Raw genomic sequence first — 22935 nt, 5'->3', positions numbered from 1 at the left:
AGAACTGAGCATCCCAGAAATCTTCTCTTGGGATTTCTGTGTGTCTAGTGAACTTGTGCCTAATTCTCAACAGCCTGCATCTTTGACACACTGAAGTCTTTTTTGCAGGGACAAAATGGTGCTTTTATATATATATATATATATATATATTAGTATACAGTCACTGGCGGGGAAAATACATCTTTCTCCTCTGGAAATTTTAATTTCTTTATTTTTGTCTTTCATCACTCTATTCCTCTAATTTCTGAGCAGAACGGCCTCTATATGTGTTTCTTCTCTTTGTATGGAAAAGCACTTTGCTCTGAAATAGCCTCAGGTGTTGGCTGTGGCTGAGGCAGAGAACTGGTTCAGCTCTGTAAATGACACGTTGCTTTGTCCCTACAGGGCAAATTAGTGAATTTACTGTGTGGATTCACCTTCAGTGGGTGTGCACTGAGGTAGCTACACCGACTTTGATTTCTTTACCTGGATGTAGAGCTGAAGAGCTGGCCTTGCAACATCAAGGAGGAGAAAATACTCTTCTTACTAAGGCATGCTTTGGTCCAAAGAAGAGACCATAGATGTCCCGACAAAACCGTCACATATTAACCTACCTCGCCTGCATATTGCTAATGCTGTGGCTGACGAAACACGGAGAGCAGTAGGGATTAGCTGAGTCTCTACCCTCCTTCTCAGGATGATGGGAATGGAGAATGGACCTTTCCCAGCTTACTTAAAGCCTAAAGCCCAATGGGGAACAGTGTATTTTGGATCTCACAGGGTGGGGAGGGTTTCTTACAGGTGGTGTTTCTTACTTCTGTGGTGGACGATTTAAGCTTTATGATTTCATGTGAAGAGCATCCTCCAGAGGCTGGTTTTGTGAATCTGGAGTGGACAGAAACTTCTGATGTGCAGTCTTGAGCCAGCAACTTGATGGCTGGAAAGAAGCAGCGATTCAGGCATACCCTATAGCCCCCATTGTTATGGGGCATCTTGCCCAGCCGGCTATCATGGTAGGAACAGAGGTGTCTAGCTGGAGTAGTCTGAAGCTTAGGGCTGAGGCCAAAGCCTGGCTTACTAGGCATTTCAGTTTCTAAGATGGGTGTCTAAATAAGATGTCTGAATCTGATCCTTAGTCGAGGCTCAAAGCTTAATTGTAAATAAACAATATCTTAATCACTTTATAGTTTCCAGCGTTCGCTCACTGAATGTCTCTGTGCTGGCATTTGGAGAGCATTCATCATAGTGGTAAATGAGTGTCTGTTTGGGCTGCACATGGTATAATTAAGTATCAGCTGATCCCATAGCATAATGTGATAATTCTCGTTCTGACCAGCTGAAATAACTCACTCTAACAACTGTGCTCTTCTTACTCCTCTCTTTCAGTTCCCAAGAAGCTTCTGCATGAAACCCAGCCAAGACCAACCAATTACCAAGGATTTCAGAAGCCACATTTCCCACTGTGGCCAAGAGTCTTTGATCCCAATGTTATAGGGGACGGCGTGTTCCTTTCTGATGTCTCTCCTTCCAACATAGGGCGAGCTCTCCCAGGTAGCTATTGCGATGTTGGCCCAAACTTAACTGTGTTGTGGTAACTGTTCCCTTCTATCTCCCTTTATTTGGGTTTCTATATTGTTCCCAAACCCCATCCGTGTCACCGTCAGAAAGAGAAGCTTCAAGGCGTGACCAGCAACGGACTAAAGTGAACTGTGAAACTCACACTGGGTTTCTTGAAATAGCAGTCATGGCCATGCATGTCAAAACTCATCACAGAAATACTTTGCAGATCATCTAATACAGTGGCAAAGAAAATAAAAACCAGGGCAGAGACAGTAGATTTACCTCACAGGGGACAGAGAAGTTTTCAACTGAGCTTTGAAATATGATGCTATTTTCATAAAATGCAAAGTCAAGAGATATGAATGAAGTGAAATCTTAGCTATCTATAGGGATAGGTGAGTAGGAGGAAGGGATGGTGTATGAATAAAGGAAAAGCACAGGTGAGCACGTATTGGGTTAGTCGGTGGTTTTGCATTGTGTTTCCCAACACGCAGGGGATGGTATGTGACATTACTTCTGAAATTCTCAGCCTGTGCTCCCAGAGATTCAGCTCTAGGGTGGGTATGGGCAGAGCTACCTTGTCTCTGACCACACTCCTGGCAAAGTTAATCCACAGCTTGGATAGTCAATCCACAGATAATTAAGAGTTGGCAATTACAGATTTGTCAGCTTGGAGGCCTTACTGAAAAATTGTCAAGGAAAAGAATTTTGAGTTCGCCCGTGTGATTCTTTTAAGCAAGAAAAAAAAAAACCTGAACTCATTTTCATTCATCTAAACATTTCACTTCTACAAATGACACCTTCTGTTTAGTTTTCACAGTTTATTCATTCATTTTTAAAATATGCACCACTTTTCAAACAAAGATGTCATTTTGAAATTAAAAGCTAAAAGAATGTTTTGAAAATAGCAAAAGGAAATATTTGGACATTTCTGTAATCTCCCTTCCCGTTTTATTTCTTTTGTTAAAACTATTTGCTAAAGTCAGCCTGGTATCATGCATAACCTCTCCTATGCTTATACTGTGGTGTTGGGCAAATTTACTGCTAGCTGAAATAATTTTGCTCAGCTTTGGTGTAAAGTCACAGGAAAACAGTTCAAGTGACTGGGAACAGCTAAGAAAGGGTGGTGAAGAGAAACCCAGTAGTAGGCATAGACAAGGTCTTCAAAGCTAGCAAGGAGGAAAGGGGATGTCTTTTAGTATGATCCTGGAATGAATGGCAGACCAGGGAACCGCATAGCGTAGCAACACATGGCTCTTGTGAAATTGTGTTTGTTTGTTTTTTCCCTCCTGCATAACTCCAGTCATTTTCTGTCTTCCCTGTCTGTGCTTGTACAATCCTGCAGATGACAAAACCAGTTTTGTGGTTTTGTGGTGCTCTTTGCTGGAGTATAGTGTATGCAGATGAGTATTCATTTAAAAACTTGTTTAGTTGCATCTGTTCTTTGGACAAGTCAGAAGTAAAAAAAAAAAGAAAAAAAGATGCTTTTTACATCTCACATGAGAGGAGTTATGCCTTACTCTGTCTCCTAAATACACCATTATTGCACAGTTTTACAAGGGATGCCCCATACCCAGGACAAGTGGTGTCCATCCGAGCCTTTCCTGGCTGATCTAGCACATGCACGTGGAAGCCCCCACTGCAAGTATAATTTAAACGTTAGTCCTGGTGAGATCCCGTGAATGTATCGACAGTGAGGGGCAGGTGGGTTGTCACTAACTCAGAACTGGGCAAGTGAGAGAGCATGGCGCAGAGGCTCCAGGTTCATATCCTACCAGCTCGGTGCAGCTGCAGTCCAGCCACATTAACTGGACGTTAATGCAGAGCTATAGAAAACTCTCAAAGACCTAGCAGGAACCTGGAGCCACCTGACTCAGCAGTCCCTTTTACGACGAGATATATGGTTATGAAATATATATAAGATTATATCCTGGTGGTGTCCTTCATTTTCATTGATTGTAAAAGGATTTTAGATTAACTAGTTCAGAGCCAGACCTCAGTATGTAGACATCTCAGGCAGGATTCAGTTACCCTCATATAAATGTGTCATTTGAGATGATCTGGGGTGTTCACCTGGCTTCTAAATGCTGTCCTAGAAGGGTGAGAGTTTCCCCTACATCCCTTCTCAGACCTGCCATCTCTGTGTGGATGTTCTCCTGACCCTGGGGTGTCTTAGATGTCTGGGTATGAGCAGATACATCAAGCTTTAAGTGTCTGCTATGGGGAGAGCTGAATGACTCTCTAGGGTCTGTCAACTAATAGCAGGATTCAGTTGCCTCAGTTTAGATGCATAGTGCTACTTGAAACGCTCTGAAGTATCCAGTTTTTAGGTTCAGTTTTTAGAAATGAAAAATTTACCCTGCTTCCATGGATTTCTTTGCAGGAACAGTGGTAGAGAAAAATCCAACCACTTGTACAGACATAGATGTACCAGTCAGGGAGAATAAAAATTAGAGGGCACGTTGGTGTCTACAGCTGAATTAAAAGATTTTCCAAAACTTTGCTATTGATTTCCTGCTGAATGTGCCCTTGACCCTCTGTGCCCCAGTGCTGCCGTTTGTACAACTGATCTTTGGTGAGCTCTATTCTCGTAAAGAAAGAGGCTCTTGGGATATTTTTCCCTTTTGGATCTGCCACCCAGGCACCCATGTTTAAAAACTGTGCTTCAGGGCCAGTCATTAACACCTTGGTAGCTTGTAACGTGTGGCTTTCCCAAGGCCATGCAGCTATTCAGTGGCAGAGATACACCTGTGCCCGCATTCCTCGGGGCTGATCCCTTACAGCCACACCTGGACGTCCATCCCCGCTGCTTCTCCTCCAAGGCAGATTAGGAGTTGGCATCACTGCGTGCACGTTCATGCACTCAGTCCCTCTCCATCCAGTATTACCTGTTCTCTTTGACACCCCTCAATTTCTGTTACTGCCTCCCTGGGCTGAGCCGCTTCCTGGCACGCACAGTGGGAAGCTGAACGTGAGATCTCACGCTGCCGGGTTTGCAGGGGAAGGAGACGGATCAGGCAGCCAGTCAACACAGACAATCTTGCGTCGTGGCTGCTGTCAGAGTGCCTCTGCTTGCATGGCACTGATGGCATTACCGGAGATGGACCTGACAGCTTCCTGAGTTTAATACTTGCAGATAAGTGGAAGCCAGGTACAAGTCTGTGATTTTACAGTGCGATGCTTGCTTTTGGCCAGAACCGGACACCCAGGGAAAGCAGACTGAAAAACTCGAATAGCTACAGTTAAACAATCACATGGATGATGGAGCTGGATCCTGTGCACCGACTTTTTCAGGTGTTTAAAACAAGTAGTGTTTTGTGACTAGTGGGGGTGTCTGCCTGCAGATCAAGGTGCAGGGAGCACTCAGCAGCGAGCTGATAAGGTCTGAAAGGGTCTCTTTGAGCCTCCTGGAATTAGCTGCCTCCTTAGCTCCGGTCTTCAACAAATAAAATCAAATCATTAACCCATGTTCACTCACCTCTCCAAAGGGGAAATGGTGTCTGGGTGAAACACAATACGAGTGGGCTTCTGAAGGAAGTCATAAACTCAGGTCTGCCCTTCCCCGCGAAGGCTGGAGAGAAAGCACGTCTGTTTGCCAGGTGTGGATGGATTGCTACAGCGCGACACCGGCAGAGGGTTGCCGGCTCTGCCTGTGTTTTCCAGTCCTTATTACAAGCTTAGCTGAACCCACTGTTGATAAAGGCTCCTTTGATTTACATAAGAGAAAAGAAACCTGATTATATATTTGCTGTAGCGTAGGTGGGTGTGTCTAAGTGGTGACATGAAAGAGCAGGAGACGGGGGAGAGAAGATGCTGCCTGGATGCAGACAGGGTATGTGCTCAGCTGAAGCTACCTGAGAAGGTTTAGTTGCCCCCCCAAAAGGGGCAAATTTGGGTGGCTTGCTGTTGAGCGGCTCCAGATTTCTGAATGCAGATGCTGACCTGGTGGGGATAGGGCAGGTTAGGGCTGGGGCACGTGCCTCATTCCTCATTCCCTTTCTGTTTCAAAGCAGAGAAGAAGAAAGGGAGATCGGCCACCTTCTACCCTTTAGACAACATCCCCTTCTTGCTTCCTGTGGATGAGACACAACCGCCGGCGCTCAACAGCAGCATGGAGCCCGTGGGCGTTAGCACAGAGATGGCACTGCTCAGCAACATCCTAGCAGCGTATGCCTTTATCACAGGTAGGTCTTGCGGCTGCCATCTCTCTCGGCTCTTGCAAGCTCTTTGTAGACCCTCAACTGAGCCTACATTTCATAGTCACCTAGGGTTAAATCTGTCTCTTTGAACTGTTTATATTTTTCATTCGTCTCTCGGCAAATTCTCCCTTGAAAGACTTGACCAGGGCAGCTCTAGCAGACGATATATAACAGGGTTTATTGTGCTCTGCTTTCCACTGGATTTGCTCTCATCTGGAGTTAAATACAATGTAATCTTACATGTGGTGTTATTCCTAATGCTCCATTTTCCTGGAGATCAAAGCCTGGCTCATTAGGGAGGCAAGCTTGTTGTCCTGTAATTTGGAAAATAAGCAGCACTCAGATCATTACCCTGCTTCAGAGAATTTGGCTTATCTTCAGTAGAAGTGTGAAGATGAAGTAACTTGAGAGTCTGCTTAATTGTATATTTAAATCTAGTTTAGAGTAAGATTTCCTTGGATGACAGTTTATCTCTCACCCACATGTATCTTTCAAGTAACAGAGGAGCAGTCCTCTACTAAGATTTACTTTAAAAGTTGAAATAAAGATTGTGTGCCCTACTGAGTGCTTGGGGTCAATACCATTGATAGCAAAAAGTACAGTAGAGGCAGGTGATATAGTGCAAATATTTCCCATCCCGCAACTGCATGAAGTACCTCGTCAGCAGTAGGGATTGCCTACAGAGTTGGAGGACCTAACCCAAAAAAAGGAGGAGCACTGGCTGAATAGCATCGGATGCACTCATTCAGCATATTTTAGGCCAATCTCTGCTGCTTTCCCCAGAAGGAGGGCCCTGGTTTCTGTGTAACTAGCCTCCTGAGGCAGGACATACTGTTTGTGGTCACTTTTTTCTTATGGGTGTTCTCCATTTGTTTAATGAAAGGTTTGTATCCTTATTACCTTGCAATGCTTATTGCCAAGCAATATTACCTTGCTAGTAATATTAATGTGTTGCTTTTTTACTACATGCTGTTAATAATTCTGTGTACTGTGGCCAGTCTGCTAGCACCACTGGAGCACTGAGGTCTATAAAACTAAAACTCCGATATTTGTGAGCTAGTTTTTCATGTCTGTGTGCCATTCAGTCTTGCTAATTCATTAAATACTAATGCATTCTTGGTGCCATTCTCTTCCTCTTGCTGAGATACCACCACGCTGCTACAGACAAGTATTTGGATTTGAAACAACTGAGTTGGGCTTTGCATTTAGGAATCACTGTGTAGATTAGTAAGCGTGTTTCTGCACATTTAGTGGAGGGTCCTTCTAAAAGGACCATGAATGGTGAATCCAAAGTTCTGCCCTTCTACATGTCCAAAGGTGGCATCAGGATCTATCTTTTCATGACACCTTTAAGAAGCAGGCAGCTTAAGTGGAATTAGTAGTGTTCTTCAAAAAAGATAGCTGAGTAGGATATATTTTTTCTTGCATGGGCTTCTCTAAGGAAAGATTAGAAAAAGCAAACTTTAAAGGAGTCTTCTGTCCATCACATTTCTCCCCCCTCTTACCTACAGCTGCCATTTTTTGACATGAAAATACTTGCACTCCCAACCTTACTATAAAATAAAATGCTGTTAATATTATTTTCCCCATCTGAACAGTAATGGGCAGCAGAATGTTGTAGGATTTATGGTCGGGGACAGTTGGGACTAAGATTCAGGGCTGCTGACGATGCCCCATGGACTTTGCTTCCATTGACCACAGCAGAACTCTTTGACCCTGCATTCGTTTTGTAGGGCACAAGGCCTTGATTCATGCTCTTCGCAAGGTGTCAGTCTTGGCAGGAGCCTCTAGATTTTACTGTAGCACAAATAATAAATAAGGACGACTTTAACTGTCTTGTTGCTGTGGGATTCGCTTGCCCTCTCGTGATGTGGTGTCCTTGTGATGTGTTCACATCCGCTGGATGTCAAATAGGTAAAACTCAGACCTCACGACTTTGGTTTCCAGTGATCAGTTCAGGAGCTTTTTGCTCATGTTTTTCAGTGCGCTTAACCATGGCTGTTAGATTGGTTTTAGTCTCAATGATATACATGTTCAGTTTGTTATTTATTACAAAAATAATTGATGGCTGCCCCATGGATTGAAACAGCAGATGCCCTAAACCATCTTTATCTGTTGCGTGCAATTTAGCCCTCTGCTTTTAGCGGAAAGGATGGATTTGGCATGATCTATTTTATTATATGTGAATACGGAGAGGTTTTAGATTATGAGTTCAAAGACAAGCTGTGTCGCAGGGCACAAATATAATTTACATAAAACTAGAGCACTGCAAAGCCATCCCTCTTCATGTTGCAGATTTTGAGCAGCAGAACAGTTGGAAATTTGTTTGCTCGCCTGAGTTTGGGGTCCTGAAGGCTGCTTAAGCCACAGCAGCTGTTGATGTCCATAGGGGAGCCATTATAGTGGCTGAGGAGAGGCAGGGTATTGGGTGGCCGGGGAGGGCTGGTTCTGGTTCACGCATCTTCCCACTGCTCCTGACCACAGCCTTGGTGCCAAAAAAAACCAGGAGTGCAAGAACTGCTCTGTTTCATGACACTAAAAACATCCCTGAGGTAAACTCTGCAGACTGAAAGTGCTGTATTCAGGGCTTTCCTGTGCTGATGAGTTGCCTCAAAACAGGACTTTGCAAGAGAAAATTGTAAATAGGCAGGGGAAACATATAAAGATGTTTTTTCTGTTGGGGCAGAGGGTGGTGTATACCCTCAGACCCACTCCAGGAAAAAGAAGCTACGGGCACTTGGTATTTCATGCGTGAAGTGCGTGCTTGAAAGGACGATCCATTCTACTACTTTTCCTGCCTCCTGGCTGTGGGGTGTCTCTCAGCCTGGGGAGAGCATCCACAGATCAGTGGGATCTCCTCTGTGCTCAGTGGTGGTCATATTTTCTGCACAAAATGGCAGGTTTGGGTGGGCAGCTGCAGATGAAGAGTCTGCAGGCTCGGTCACTCGCACATGCAGAGTCTTGCAGTGCACAGAGGGGAGAAGTGCCAATGTAAGCGAAAGCTTCTGTGCTCATTTCCACCATCTTTTTGACTGATGTTCCCATATAAAAGTTGGGAATGTTCCTATTGACAACCGAGGAGTGAAAAATCACAGCACAGCAGGAAGCAAAGCCTCTTTGCAGGAGTCTTTGTTTTCACCATCAAATCTGTTTGCAGCTATCATCATGGTTAGGACTATCAAAGCCAGTTAGGTGTTAATCTTATCCCAGACCCCTGAAAACAACATTTCTTCAAAAATAGGGAGAAAGAGTGAACAATGTCAACGAGGAGTGAATTTATCAGCTGATCAAACAAATAAATATTATGTAGAGTTCAGTCTTGCGAAAGACTCAGAGATGCCCTTAATTTGAAAGCTGATTTTCTTTACAGAATTAGGTTTTTAATTAGATGCAATCTAATCTGCCTACAAACCTCAGACCTGCTATTTGTCATGGACCTGTTCCAAAACCTGTCTGAGTGTTTGGAAAGACTTCGCCAGTCTCAGTGACAACTGGAACTGTCTTTGCAGTCACAGTCTACCAGCAAGACCAGAACTGTCCCTCGTGGTTATATAAATATTAAACATTCAAATCGTATCAGAGCACTTCCAGTGCCTCCTTTTGGACAGGGGACTTATTCCAGTTTTGTCGTTGCAGTCAGGCTGAAGTACTTGGAGGGAAACCTCCACAAATCCCTGTTTTATTCTTCTTTCACAAGCAAAGCTTTGCTGCCAAGTTATTAACAAAGGGCTTCCAAAAAACAACCCAGGGGAGATCATTCCAACTTTTAGACTGCTTGGCCTGAGCCTTATTAATAAGAGGCTCCTGGAGAGCTTCCTCTGTTCTACCAGGGGATTTCGGCAGCCTGTGGGGCTAACTGTAAATTCCCTAGAAGATATTGCTCCTACTGTTTGTCTGGCCATGCTTAATGCTGAACCTTTTACTGGGGCCCTCTGAAATTTTCCTCCCCACTGAGGTTTCTGAATGCATGAAGCCATCACAGGAAGCCAGCAGCGTTAATGCCTAGATTGTTTTTTATTTATTGAAACAATTTATTATAATAGCAATAACAACCTTGGCCTGGGGCATTTCCTGGGGAATTAATGGCAGTCTGGGCTGATGCTCCCAGCAGATTGTTAGCCCTCAGGAAACAGGCTCCGTAATTGCTGCTGGTTTGGTTGGAAAAACAAAATAAAATGTGTTTCCAATTTTTGGCCAGTTTGAGCGCCTAGAAAATGGTGGCTTTTGTATAGAGGGTTATAAAGAGCATATATCTTTGTCTGCATGGATTAAATTCAGGCTTGGATCAGTGACATTTTCATCAATGCTTTCAGTCCAGAAAGAGAAATACCAGGAAGGGGAAAGGTAACCCCAGCTAAAGAGATGGACAGCAACTGGGTCCTGCTAGGTATTTAGGAGAAAAACATAGCTCTGAGCTGTCATCCACAGCAGTGGAAGAAAAAGCTACACTGGTCAAAATCCATATGTTAATGGGTGTACACACACACACATGCATACATATCAAAATTATGTTAACTCTTGTTACTGATGTCCATACACTTTTAAAGAGCCTTTTTTCAAATATGATGAGTGTTTTGAGGCGCTTCAGTGTTGGTATGATGAATCTGAGCTACATTTGAGTTTTTGGAAGATGTGAGCATCCCTTTGCTGAAGAGGATGCCCCTTTTTGGTCTTTGCAAGTAGAACATGCAATGGAGGAGGCTCTCAAAATCACTAGTCAACTGTCAAACCCCCAAATCTAGGCTATTGCTGACTTGGCTACTTCAACTGAGAAAAAGCAGAGCCCGTGGTTTTTAGCTTAAGTTGCTCTTTCTGCTGTGAAAAAAAGAGATGTTGCTGTGTGAGTGGATTGTACGTATGATAAATGCCAAGACTGCAGTTGAATGTGGGGTTACAGCTCAGTGAGGAAGTCCAGACAGTGTCTCAGATGTTGACAGAGTAGCTGTAGGAGCTCATAAATGCCATTGGAGCCCAAAGATTCAATTACAGCCATCGCACTGCATGAAGGGCTATACATACAAGCACAAGCAGGGGATGAAAAACGCTTGCTTAAGTAGCAATCGAGGTGCAGCTTGCTCATGAGCTGGATACAGTAGCATGGAAAAAAGGAGTGTGGAGGACAAAGGAAAAGCAGAACATGGAGAAAAACGGAGGAAGAGAAACCGCATATGTCTGCGTCTCAGGCTCCAATCTATGTTTTTTTTATGAGTTGCTTTAAAAGAGTGAGCGGTGGAACTAATGCAACCAAATCAAGCCCATGTGTGTGCAGGAACGTGGTGCTCAGAGAAGTGCGCCTGGCATCCTGTCAACCAGGCAGAGCGGAGGCAGACTGGACCAAGCATCTTCCAGTACAAACAGATCAGTCCTGCTCATTTGTTCTTCTCACACTCCCACACTCTGGGTGTCTTCAGAGCCCTCCTTACGTCTACTTGCAAAGGGAGCTTTGCAATTACTGAGTTATATTGCACATGGAGGTAAAAGCACTATCGGGTAGTGATTCTACTTTTCCTGGGGTTTCCAAATCTCTGAAATTTAGGCCGCTTCTTTACTGTTCACACAGTACCAGATGGGCAGCAGCTTTGCTACTGCACAAACAGGGCTGCAGTTTTAATTTGAATTCTGCCCCTTGAGTTCAGACTTGCCATTAGCTTCATTGGAGCCAGGATTTCACTCAGCCAGACTGCTACAAGAGCCACTGGTGCATCCTTCACGCCTGCTCTGGTATCTTCTCTTTTACCTTTGGATCTTTGCTGTCTCGCTTTTGTCAAAATATCTTAGCTTAAAACCTCTGGCTTTGGTCTCACTCGACTTTCCAACTACTGCTGCATTTCTCTCCTCTTTCTTTTTTTGGACTTGTTGAATGCATCTGCTGCAGTTTTCTTCTCTCTTTTTGTAGTCTCTTCAGCCTGTTTTTTCCCCATGCCATCCACACCAATCACTCTAGCAACAGTATCATGTTTTATTAGCCAATTTTCAGACTATCATGACATCTTCCTCCGCCTTGACTTGTCAGTCACCTTTGAGATTCGTTTGGGAGAGAAGTGAGGAGCACTTCTCTCTGTAACTGTTCCATGAGCATCTCCAGGCATTGAACTATGCGTTGCCTTGAACAGTGCACAAGTCAGTGTTGGGGCTCTGACCACAGAATCAGAGAATAATTTAGGCTGGAAGAGGCCTTCAGGGGTCACCTGGTCCAACCCCCTACTCAGAACATTGCCAACTTCAAATTTAGAGCCAGTTTTGAAATTAGAGCAGGGTTTTGTTCTGTTGATTTTTGAATATCTCCAAATGGTTTCCAGTTCATCTTCTGCAAACTTTGCTTTAAGGAAATCAGCTGGAGAGGGCAGTTTCTAAAAGCACAGTGGGGCGAAGTGAAGGTAGAGCGTACCCTTTTAGTTACAGAGATCTTTCGCAGCTGAATGTCAGGCTCTCAGCTGGTGGGAACTGTTACAGCTCCATCGTTGAGTTCAAGGGAAAAATTCTCATCTGAGGAACTGACTCCATCCTTGAACTCAGGATTCCAGCAGACACAGCGGAGTAGAGCTGGCCTTGACATTTCTGCTTGCTTCACCTTCACCCATCCAGCTACCTATAAACCTGGAATATGCCGAGATGATTCAGCCCAGGGAATTGCAGTAACAACATTTATGATAATTACGCTTCTAAGTAGTCCCATGAACCAAAAAAAAAAAAAGGTAGTAAATAAACATAGATGACCTAGTTTAAAAGGCATTGTGGATCCTTTGTAGTCTTGTTATATCACCTCTGAAATGTGGCTATGTAGGACTCATCCTGCTGGTGCAGTGGCTCCAGCTACACTTGTGTAGCACAGGTATACGTTTTGGTGGTCTGGGCAGAAAGCCAGCACACTTGCCTTAGATAAGCAAATGAAACCTATGAATAAATAATATGCATTTTTCCATGCTGCAAGGCTTCCCATTTCAGCTGGGCCACAGCTCAGAGGGCTTTGTAAATCATCTTTATTCCTTGTACGATGATAATGGATGTGACAGAGAGATGCACTTAGCTGCTGCTGGGTGTGCAGCACCCTACTGTCAACCCCATTAAATTAGCATTTAATTCTGTGGGCTGCTCCTTCCCCTTCCAGACAACTCCAAGACACGACTGCAGCGAACCCACATTCTGCATGTGGGCAAATGCCTTGGCAGCAAATCCACCGTTTAAATTCCCCTTTCTGATTTCCCTGGGGAGAGGAGGCAAAGGAGGGCTTGGAAGTAAAAGCAACCATTAGAAACCCTGCCCCTCCAGAGACCGTGGCTGCTATGTGCACAGAGGGGCTGTGTGTGCTTTCTTCTTTTAAGGGTTGTTCTCGAGAATCATTTTATTTCTCCTTTCAGAAAACCCCGAGCGGGCTGCTCTGTATTTTGTCTCCGGAGTGTGCATTGGACTCGTCTTGACCCTGCTGGCCCTGGTGCTAAGGGTGTCCTGCCGAACTGACTGCAAACGCTCCTCCGCGAAAAAACCTCCTCGGGAGAGGGAGAGCGACAGCGACAGCAGCGACAGCGATGACGATTCGGACACCACTTCGGACCTGTCTGCCCGCAGGCACCGCAGGTTCGAGAGGACTTTGAACATGAACGTCTTCACTTCGGCGGAGGAGCTGGAGCGAGCTCAGCGGCTGGAGGAGCGGGAGCGCATCATCCGGGAGATCTGGATGAATGGCCAGCCGGACATCCCAGGGACCAGGAGCCTCAACCGTTACTACTAAGCGATGGGGAGTCCAACCGTCCTGCCCTGCACCCTGGGGCTCCTCCACACGTGATAGAGGAGAGGGAGGGAAGGAATATTACGTAGGTGTCTCCCCTTTTCCTTTCAGGCGTGCTACCTGGAGCAGTGGATGGACAGCAATAAAGCTTTCCCCGGCTCCTTCTCCCTGACATATTGCTATCACCCCTCTTCATGGACACTTTCTGGTTACAGCAGAGGTGGTTGCCAACTTCACTTCTTAGTAGCAGGCAGGAAGGTGACAATTATAGTCCTCCCGTGTGGGACATGGAATTTGGCATGCTGCGGTACGAGTGCTCCTCTCTTGGCTGGGGAGAGAAGTTGTCCAGGTTTTGGTGTTCATATAGGATTTTTTGGTTTCCCTTTCCTGAGGACTGTGGGAGAATTGTGAACAAAATGACAAATCTGGAAAGATGATTTGGGAAGGGAGGGGGAGGTGCATCCTGACCGATTGTCTTGTGACTTCAGAAGCCATGAGATTAACCTAATTAAAACCCAACGGCGAATATGACTTGTTAAGAACTGGGGGATGGGGGGGGAGAGGGATTCTTCCATTGTGAAATCATCTCGGTGCTTGGATGTTTGCCATAGTGTATTCAGTTATTTATGGCTGTCTTTTCATCTTCCTTTTCAATGGGAACATTTTTTTTTTTTTACTGACACCTCAGGGATAAAATCCTATTATTTTTTTGAGTCTGTTCTCCCTACTGGCCCCTGTCAAACACAACCCAACCCACCTCCAACAGTGAAATTATGGTAATATAAGAGATGTGTCAGTGACTGGTGAGAAGTTAACAACCTCAAAGAGGTTGAAAAGGGTTTTCTTTTTGTTTTGTTTTAAATATATATATATATATTTGAAGATGCTGCACAGGAATGTGCCTTATTCTTTTTTTTTTGTTGTTAAACTACGGTTTTCCTATGGATAGCAATGCACAATGTTTTATATATTTTATTAAAAAAATAAAAAAAATAAAAGGTCTATGTTTACCAGAGGAAAATGGAGACAGAAGAAGCCACATGTGACAACAGAATGGGTAATAAATGCTAAATAAACTCTGGTTTGCTTCAATACATTTGAATTTGCATCCTCACTTTTGGCATAGGTGTTCAGCTCAAGGGAGATGCTTTGGAAGAGTAGCACACCTCTGCAGGCAACCAAGGCTGATGTCTTCTGCATGCAGGAACCTGGAGGCACTTTCTCCTTTGGCTGCAGCCCATCAGTCTACTTCTGTGGTGCACATGGGCAGGAGCAGCTGAGCAATGTGTTGGTTCTCAAGGGGCCATACCAAAGCCTACCCGTACCAAGGGAAAGAGTCCCAGTGGTTTCATGATGCATTGAGTCTGTTCCCCAGATCCAAATCATATCTGGACCAGAAGCAGATGTTAAATAAACCAAAAAATACATGGAAAAAAGGTGAAATATATTTTAGTCCTTCAGTTGACCCATGGAGTGTTCAATGGGATATCACCACCCTTCTTGCTATCTAGGTGCTTATTAGTCGCTCCCAAGCACCAGTTCAGATCACTTCAGCCATGAAACTTGGTGTTTTTCAAGTCTGCACGACGCTGCTTTAGCCTGCATGGCTTTGGGATGTGCTCCTCTGTCACTTAGATATGCTTATGTCTTAAGAGTTCACAAAATGCCAGCAAAGCAAATAACGACCAAAAGCTCTGAATGCCCAGAGCTTTCCCCTAGCCTCAAGAAGAGATGAACATGGGTGGACCTGCCCACAAGATGACTGAGGACATTAGAGTGGGGCTGTTCATGTGCTGTGCCAAACAGCTGCATGGTGGGACAGCCCCCTGACACCAAGGGCCGCCTTGGCATTCTTTGGGGTCACTGTGGGTCTCCTTCTCTGGCTGAGGAAAGCTGCATTTGAAGTGCCTACAACCACTTCTCCTGGCTCTTATAGGGTGAGAGCAAAGTTGAGTAACTGCAACTGGTGGTACTGGTAACGTCAAATATGAGGCTGGCCAGCAAGAGGTGACTTCACCTGGGAAGGCAATATAGTACTGCAGAGCGATTCCTGTTCCTGGGCCCGTGAAGGTTCAAATGGAAAGGCTCAGTATTGACCTGGGATGTAATTTAGCAGCTGGTATTTAGAAATAAAGCAGGAGGCAGGTCCCGAGCCCTGGATGCATTGCCAGGTGCTGTGCTTTAGCTGGAATGTTGAATGCGCTCTGCTCAGGGTCTCGAGGAGCAAAACGACAGGATGAGGTCAGGGGGATCAGTTTTGTTGGCCGTGTGTTTTCGCCTATAGCAAGATACAGTCCCTCAACCTTTGTGATTAAGGGACAGCAAATTGTCAGATTTAGAGTCCTGTGTCCTGGGAGATAGACTACAAAACTGATTATAAAAATGCTATAAATGAATGGATTTATGTATATGATTTTCCCAAGTGAATTTTTTTGACCAGAGGAAAGAGCATATGAGTGTACCTCATATGCAACTGAGGTATTAAAATATCTGCTTCAAATGTAAATCACAACTGAACCCCAGTTACAAATGGATGAATAATCCTTCCTTAGCATTGCTAGTGCTGCTGTAAATCTTCCAGCCGAAGCTCGCAAGAGAAAGGAGCAGGTTGCGCACGTCGCTTTTCAGAGTTGAGCAGACAAGCCCAGCTCAGCCTTGCCCTAGGTAACAAGATGTAACAAAAGTAGACTCACCGTCTTCACAGCACATGCAATACTTTTACGTACCGTCTAGCTCCTTTTGTCTCAGGGCCATGCATTTCTAAAAAGGCTTTGACTAAAGAAAAAGAAAAAATACAATCCTTTGAGCTACCGTAAGTAAAAGACTTTAAGTCATTCTGTAACTATTTCTGGATTTGTCCCAAAAGTGCTGAATAGTTTGTCTGGGGGAAAAAACACAATCAAGATTCGTGGGGCAGGAGTTGGTGGCTTGCCTTTAACTCTATAAACCAACGGAGCAAAAACACTCACCTGGAGTATAGCAGAGCTGGATTCACTGCGGGAGGGGTCAAATCCATATTTCTCACCCCACAAAGGAGTATTTTAAGCACACAGAGCTTTGGACTTGCCCGGTTTCAATCTTTTCTGTTGTACTCACCGTGTCATATGAGTGATTTAAACACTCGTAGAGCCAGAGAGCAGAGAATACATACTTTCCTACCAGGCTAATGAGAATCCCTCTTGTAAGTGGTTACGCATAGCTCTGCTCTCTTACTTCCATGCTCATTTAATTTTTTACATTAAAATGAGATATTGTTTCCAGAATAACACTATACAAATTCCCCAAGATAGATAGAGGAGTTGAAATCAACTTTTCCTGTTTCACGAATGAATTTCCTAATCAGTGACCTTGTGGATAAAAAGATGCTGAGGTCATTTTCCATGTGGATCTATTCTTTATGCCTCAGTTTGCTTTTATAATTTTTTAACGGAGGATAACAGAACAATCCTGGACTCTGGATTGCTTGATCAGTTGGTAATAAGGGGAACCACATGATATTGTATTTAAAGGAGATAGCATTGCTGTTGCCATGTACTGTCTGCTGGGCTGCAGGCCAGTGGCAGGTGAGCCTTGGGAAGTGAAGTGCCTGCACTACATACCTGGACACTTTCACGCTTCTACAACTCACAGGATACTTGGATTAGTAACCACAGAGCCATTTAATTACGGTTCGATAACTCATACCATGTTAGCTTTGTAAATGAATGTGATGGCTTGGAAAGTTGAGGGTCCTTCTCCCGGGAGAAGCTGAACACGTGGAAACAACGGGTCAGACTTTTGAAGAGTCAACTGCACATTCGTTATCCTCTTGTCTGGTGGGACAGATGGGGCTGGTTACAGAAGTCACAGTTGTGTATGGAGAAACTGCAGAGAGGTAAGTTGTTCCAGTTAGATACCCGCTACGCTCTCCATCGGCACTGACCTCTTTTGCGGACCTGTGCTCAATGTACCCTGAAAATCTCAGTAATACAGAGTTTGCTGCCTTTCCCATGTCCACCCTGGTGTTCATAACCTCGATGAATTCCAGCCAGTTAATGAGGCGTGTCTTTCCCTTCCAGAAACCGCGGTGCCACTACTTAACCCCTTGCCTGCCATCTTTCCCAGCACCCCAGGGGCTACACAAATAAAGCAAGCTCGCTTAGCCGTTGTAGTGCCAGGACGTAAAGCATATGCTCGTGGTGCTGTGGGGAATCTGAATTTCCTCTTGTGCTGCATGGGCTCTCTTGAGTTTCTGGAGGCATCACAAGCAATTAATCATCTTAGACTGGCCCAGAAATCCTTCTGCTCACAATCATTACTGAGGTCTCCATCATAGTGGAGTTTTAATAATCCGATCTGAGTTTCTAGTGTCCTTAGATACCCCCAAAAAAAATTCTCGGTGTTGCTTGCCTTTCCTTGTCCACTCGTTAGCTTGCCCCTTCACGTAATTTCCTCCCTTTTCTCTTTGTCTATTAGTCTGTGGTTTTCTCAAGGAGTGTCACAGTTAAGGATAATTCACCAAAAAGGCGGTAATGGTTTTGGTTCATTACACTGCAGCTCACCTTTATGTTGCAATAAGTGTGCATTTGCTACACCCCTGGTCTGAAGGTGCTCGCATACTCTGAGTGGATGTGGTGGTTTAGTAGTATTTAAGCAAATCAGTTGCTTCGGGGGCTTTCAGTTACCCACCACTGAATGGTCCTATTCCAGTAACAGTGGTATAATCGTCACCATTTGGAGTATTGCATCAGGGAGCCCTGGGTCACTGGTGCAATGTCACTGGGAGTTATGTGTTGGCTGAACCATGGCCACCTGAGAGCTGCTCAGAGATGTATGTGTGGTGGGTGCTCTGGGAAGTGCATTCTGGTGGACACTTGCTCATATCATGAAAGCCTACCGGTTCCCATGTGGGCCCCTCCAGAAGGATGGTGGACTTGGCTTTTTCCTCAAGGCTAGAAGAGTGCAACTGGCCCATGATTTCCCTTGGGAGATGTCTGCTTGCTGAGGGGAGGTACAAGATACATTCCTCAGTCAAATGCCTGGAAATATGGCCAGCACTGCTCCAGAGGCAGGATGGATGTCAACACTGATTCTCTTTTCCCTCTGTCCGCACACAAGTGGGCAGCTCAGGAAGGTCCCCAGAGGGAGAGGAGGTGCTGGACCAATGTGCTTCACACCAAACCTCCGATCAGAGCCTTTGGCAGGTTGGGGTTGGAGGACAGGGGACTCCTGCTGCCAGGCCTGTCCTCACCAAACAAGGTTTCTTAGTGCTGAAGCTTCAACCAAGGGAATGGAGCCACCCTCTGCTGGCAAAACGCTGTTGACATAGTACTGGGGCACTGTGGTCAAGACCATGAGCATAGCCAGGCATCTGTGATCTTCATCGCTATTACTACAACCTGTAAAAAATGGCAAGATGTGCTGGCCTGCTCTTCTGGGACCTGTTCCTGAGGGACAGCCTGATTTTTCAGTGCTGGAGAAGTCATTGATTTGGGGTGTGGAAATAAATGGGTGGTAAGTTACCCACCTACATGCATGTGTCAGTGATGGCTTGTATGTTTGCAAACACATGGTTGTTTCCCCAACCACTCAGTACTGTCAGAATCATCCAGAAAACATTTCAAAATATGGATGTACTTTTAATTCAAGAAAATCACTACCTGATTTTATGTTTTGTTTCACCTGCTTTCTCTTTTTCCCTTCCATACCAATGACAAAATAAATTGGTAAAACTAAAGCCTCAGCATCCCCTCCGAAGACCTAAGCAAACTCAAGCATGTTTTATTTTTTTCCGTTCAACGGTAGAAGAGTCTAAATAAAGTGCTTTGCAAAAATATTCAGTGGGGATTTTTTTTTCAATTTAAAGAAATCAATTTAAAAAGTGAGTTCTCCAAAGAGTATGTCATGTTTTCTTATCAGCTATCTTTCTAGAGGAACTTCTGATGAATGAAGGGTGGGGTATGACATTGTGATAATGCCCAATCCATCATTCTTTGGAAGCAATTTTCTTTGAGATGTCCCAGTCATAGAATCATAGAATAGAATTCTCATCTCATTTTTCTTTGAGATGTCCCAGTCCCTCCTACATCCCTCCCTTGCTGAGTCATCTCAAGAGTTTTCCTCCTGTTTCCCCTCCTAGATTGCCCAACTATGGCCATGACTGTAAATAGTGGCAGACCACATTCCTGTGGCTGATCTCTCCTCCTCTATTTCTTCTAGCTGGCTGGGGACCTCTGCTACCCATTTTCCACTAACTGCTGAGGAAACTCCACATTTTTTATGGCACTGGAATGGATCTTGGCTTTCATTAGTTCATCTGCTATTTTCCTATTGAACAACATATGGATTAGGGACTGGAAGGGAAAGATCAAAACCTGGTTTTGGAATTTTTTCCTGTTGAAGGACATTGCTCTGAGCAAAGCTGGGTGACTGCGAAGGAAAGCAAATCCTTATGTTGAGGCTGAGCTTGAACAAGGCAAATGCAGTCTTGAGGGGGACCTATTTCTGCCAAGGCTTTGCATCCTTTGCCAAATGCAAACATTGCCACTTTGGCACCTCCCAAAAACTTCAATCATTTCTCTTGCATGATAAGCTTATGTTTTTGGAGCAAGCACTTTCTGAGGACAAATAGTGACAGCAAATGGGAACAAAGTCAAATTTCTTTCTTTGAGCTATGAGAAAACACCTTTCCCTTTCTATTATGACTTCATGAAGAAATATAAGCTGCAATGATGCAATAGAAAGTGGCATTAAAAAACCCTGAAATGGGACATCTAAGTGAAAAGGCATCTTTCTTTACAGTTTCTGTCAGGGCATTGACTTGGGTGTGTTTGGAGTCTGATGTTATTCTGTATCGTGAGTGAAATATAAGCTCCCCGCAGCACTTTTCTGGGGATGCGGTGCCATGCTGGAAAAACATCCTTTGGCTTTTAAAAAGGCAGTAATTTGTACATTCCATTTCTTGCAAAGGTCTTTAAAATCCCCTTTAATGTGGAACGGTTCTCGCCTCATTCTCCGTGTAAGGGGACTTTTGTTTAAATGAATGAATTGTTTAGAAGGGATAGAAGTAGTTCTCCTTTCTCCAGCTCCTGCGTTTTTGGAGCCTCTAGACCACCCAGGAACAGCAGAGCTCAGAGGCATCTGATGCTTTTTCTGAACTGTTCTTTGTGTGAGTTGCCTTCCTTTCTGGAAATCGCACCGCACTGCTCCGAAGTAACAGACCCAGCAGTATCTGGGTGTTGCTGTTTCAGCCCATAGCTGCCCTAGGTGTCCAAGTTCCAATGTGATTACAGTACCAGTAAAGCATCTGTGTATTTCTGGCATCTTTTAAAAGGACAATTTAAGAGAAGAAGTTCAAGAGGGCTCAAGCGAACCAATCTGAGTCAGAACCGGTAACTTTGCATCCAAAACCAGTGCAGGATTTTTCTCCTGAAACTGGAATTGATCTGGCAGTGACACGTTTGCTTCTGAGAACTGACTAAAAACCAAGAAAATGTGATTGCTAATGATGCAGCCTGAAGACTAAGGAGCTCACCAGACAGCACTTCCAGAGGATGCTTTTCCTGGGAGGGAAGATTGAATGCTGTCTGACAAGACCCTGAAAGGTGCCACCCACAATCTTGGCGTACTTTTGAGACTCCTCTGATGCTTCCTCTACTATAGCAGCATCTCAGCAGGCTTCGCTCTCTGCATCTATGTCAGGGTTTACAGTACCAGCGGTGCTGGATCCCTTAACAGATTGCCTTGTGGACCAGGGGAAGACAAACACCACCAGCACAAGAAGGGATGAAGCTGGTGAAGCTGAGCCTCTTCCCAACCCACTTATTGAGGGCTGGGGTCCACCAGGGCATGGGCTACTGCTCCTTGGTGACTCCCTTCTGCCCCAAACATGGGGGCATGTGTCTACACATATTAATTAACTGTATCCCGGCCGAAACCAGGAAAACACCCTATGTCCCTCCATGCCCCACACATGGGGGGCAGCCAGGAGAGCAAACCTCCTGCTTCCTCTGAGATTGCCTTTCCACCTCCACCTTTCTACCTGGTGGCAGGATCACAACTTTTCCTGCATGGGGAGACCTGCAGAGGAGAAAAAGGGCTGACTGCAGTGATGGGACAGGCAGCAACATGGAAAGGCTGGGGCGATATAGGTGTGGTTGTCATCTGGAGTTCCTGATGGAGAGGAGAAGGTGGCAGGAACAAGAGGTTTAAGAAACAGAGAGTCCCTTGACTCCAAGCACCCCAGTCCCGGGTCCCTTTCCCCAATCTCAAGGCCTTCCAAAATCCCTCCCAGCTGTAGTCCTTCTGGAGGCTGGTTTGCCTGGAGGATGTAGGTTATGATACAGTCTCCAGTAGGCTACATGGTCCTTTTGGATGAAAGCCCAAGCCTTAAAAGTTTTATTTACAGAACATGACCCGCTTTAATGTTTTTCTGGTGTGGAGTAAGTTCTCTCTATCTTCCACAAAAGAAATATCTCATTTCTTATTGTAAACTGTTTAGTGTGGCTGGTGCTGTATGGCCAATTCAGTTCACTGATGGGAAGTGATTTACCACAGGCATATTTATACACTGGCTATAAAATATACTCAGTTTTCCAGGTTGGAAAAGTGCCATTTGAATGTGAACTAATTATATTTACTTCCTTATTTTAAATTGCCATTCAAAAGCAAAAGCAGCAGTGACAGCAGTCAATGTTTATGTCTCATACACCCACGCAGACCTCTTCCAGCGAAAGGATGAAGGAGTAAATAATTTCTGAATGTGTCATTTTGATTTGGACCATTTCTAGTTTATATCAAGTTATTAAAGTGCCAGAAAAAAACATAGTTTTTGACTGGTAATCTGGAATGTTTCAATTAAAAATTGCCTAACAGGGATGAGTGAGAAACCCCATCACAACTAACCCTTTTCCACAAATGTGCCTTTTTTTTTTTTTAAACAAAGAAATGTTTTGCTGAAAACATCTCGGCTAGTTCTACTAACCCAGAGCCAATGAAGCTGAAGCTAAAGTCAGGCTGGACATAAACCAGACTTTTTTCAATAACAGCAATAATTTGGGATTGGAAGAAATTAGCACGTGATGGTTTTTATGTGATTGGGGAATTTTTTAATCAGAGTAGGGGGTTTCTGAATGACATACTTTATTCTGGATGAGTGGAATTTCAGAGAAGGCCTTGACATATGTGGTACAGAAGTGATATTGGATGGTCTGTACAGCTCCTGCCAACTACATAATGTATGGCACTGAGATCCTCTCCCCCAGGCGATACACTGCCTTCAGCTAAACGCAGGGGTGTGCGATGGCCCGCATACTGGTGGTAGAGCAACCCAGCAATAGCATAGAGGTATTCAACACCCTTTTCTAGCTGGTGGTCCTGCCCATGGAGGGACACTTTTGTCCCTGAGCAGTAGCTGGCCCAATTAAGGGAAACTGGCTTGTTATGGAAGTAGTCACTGGAGATTTTCCCTTTACTTAAGTGGTGGAGGAGCTG

The 22935-nt window shown here is 44.6% G+C and overlaps 1 protein-coding gene across 1 annotated transcript in view; it reads left to right on the top strand.

Annotated features, from left to right (window-relative positions):
- LOC142080087 (protein eva-1 homolog C-like) overlaps positions 1-14654 on the top strand; it is a 219143-nt gene extending 204489 nt beyond the window's left edge. Inside the window, exons 6-8 of the mRNA XM_075144933.1 lie at positions 1366-1530; positions 5550-5723; positions 13097-14654. Of these exons, the coding sequence (XP_075001034.1) occupies positions 1366-1530; positions 5550-5723; positions 13097-13467 (710 nt within the window). The 3' untranslated portion in view covers positions 13468-14654. The remainder of the gene's footprint in view (positions 1-1365; positions 1531-5549; positions 5724-13096) is intronic.
- Positions 14655-22935: the final 8281 nt, after the last annotated feature.

Source organism: Calonectris borealis, chromosome 3 (assembly GCF_964195595.1).
Source record: "Calonectris borealis chromosome 3, bCalBor7.hap1.2, whole genome shotgun sequence".
NCBI classification, from domain to species: domain Eukaryota; kingdom Metazoa; phylum Chordata; class Aves; order Procellariiformes; family Procellariidae; genus Calonectris; species Calonectris borealis.
The sequence above is the reverse complement of the archived record's forward strand: the minus strand, read 5'-3'. Positions and strand labels throughout refer to the sequence as shown.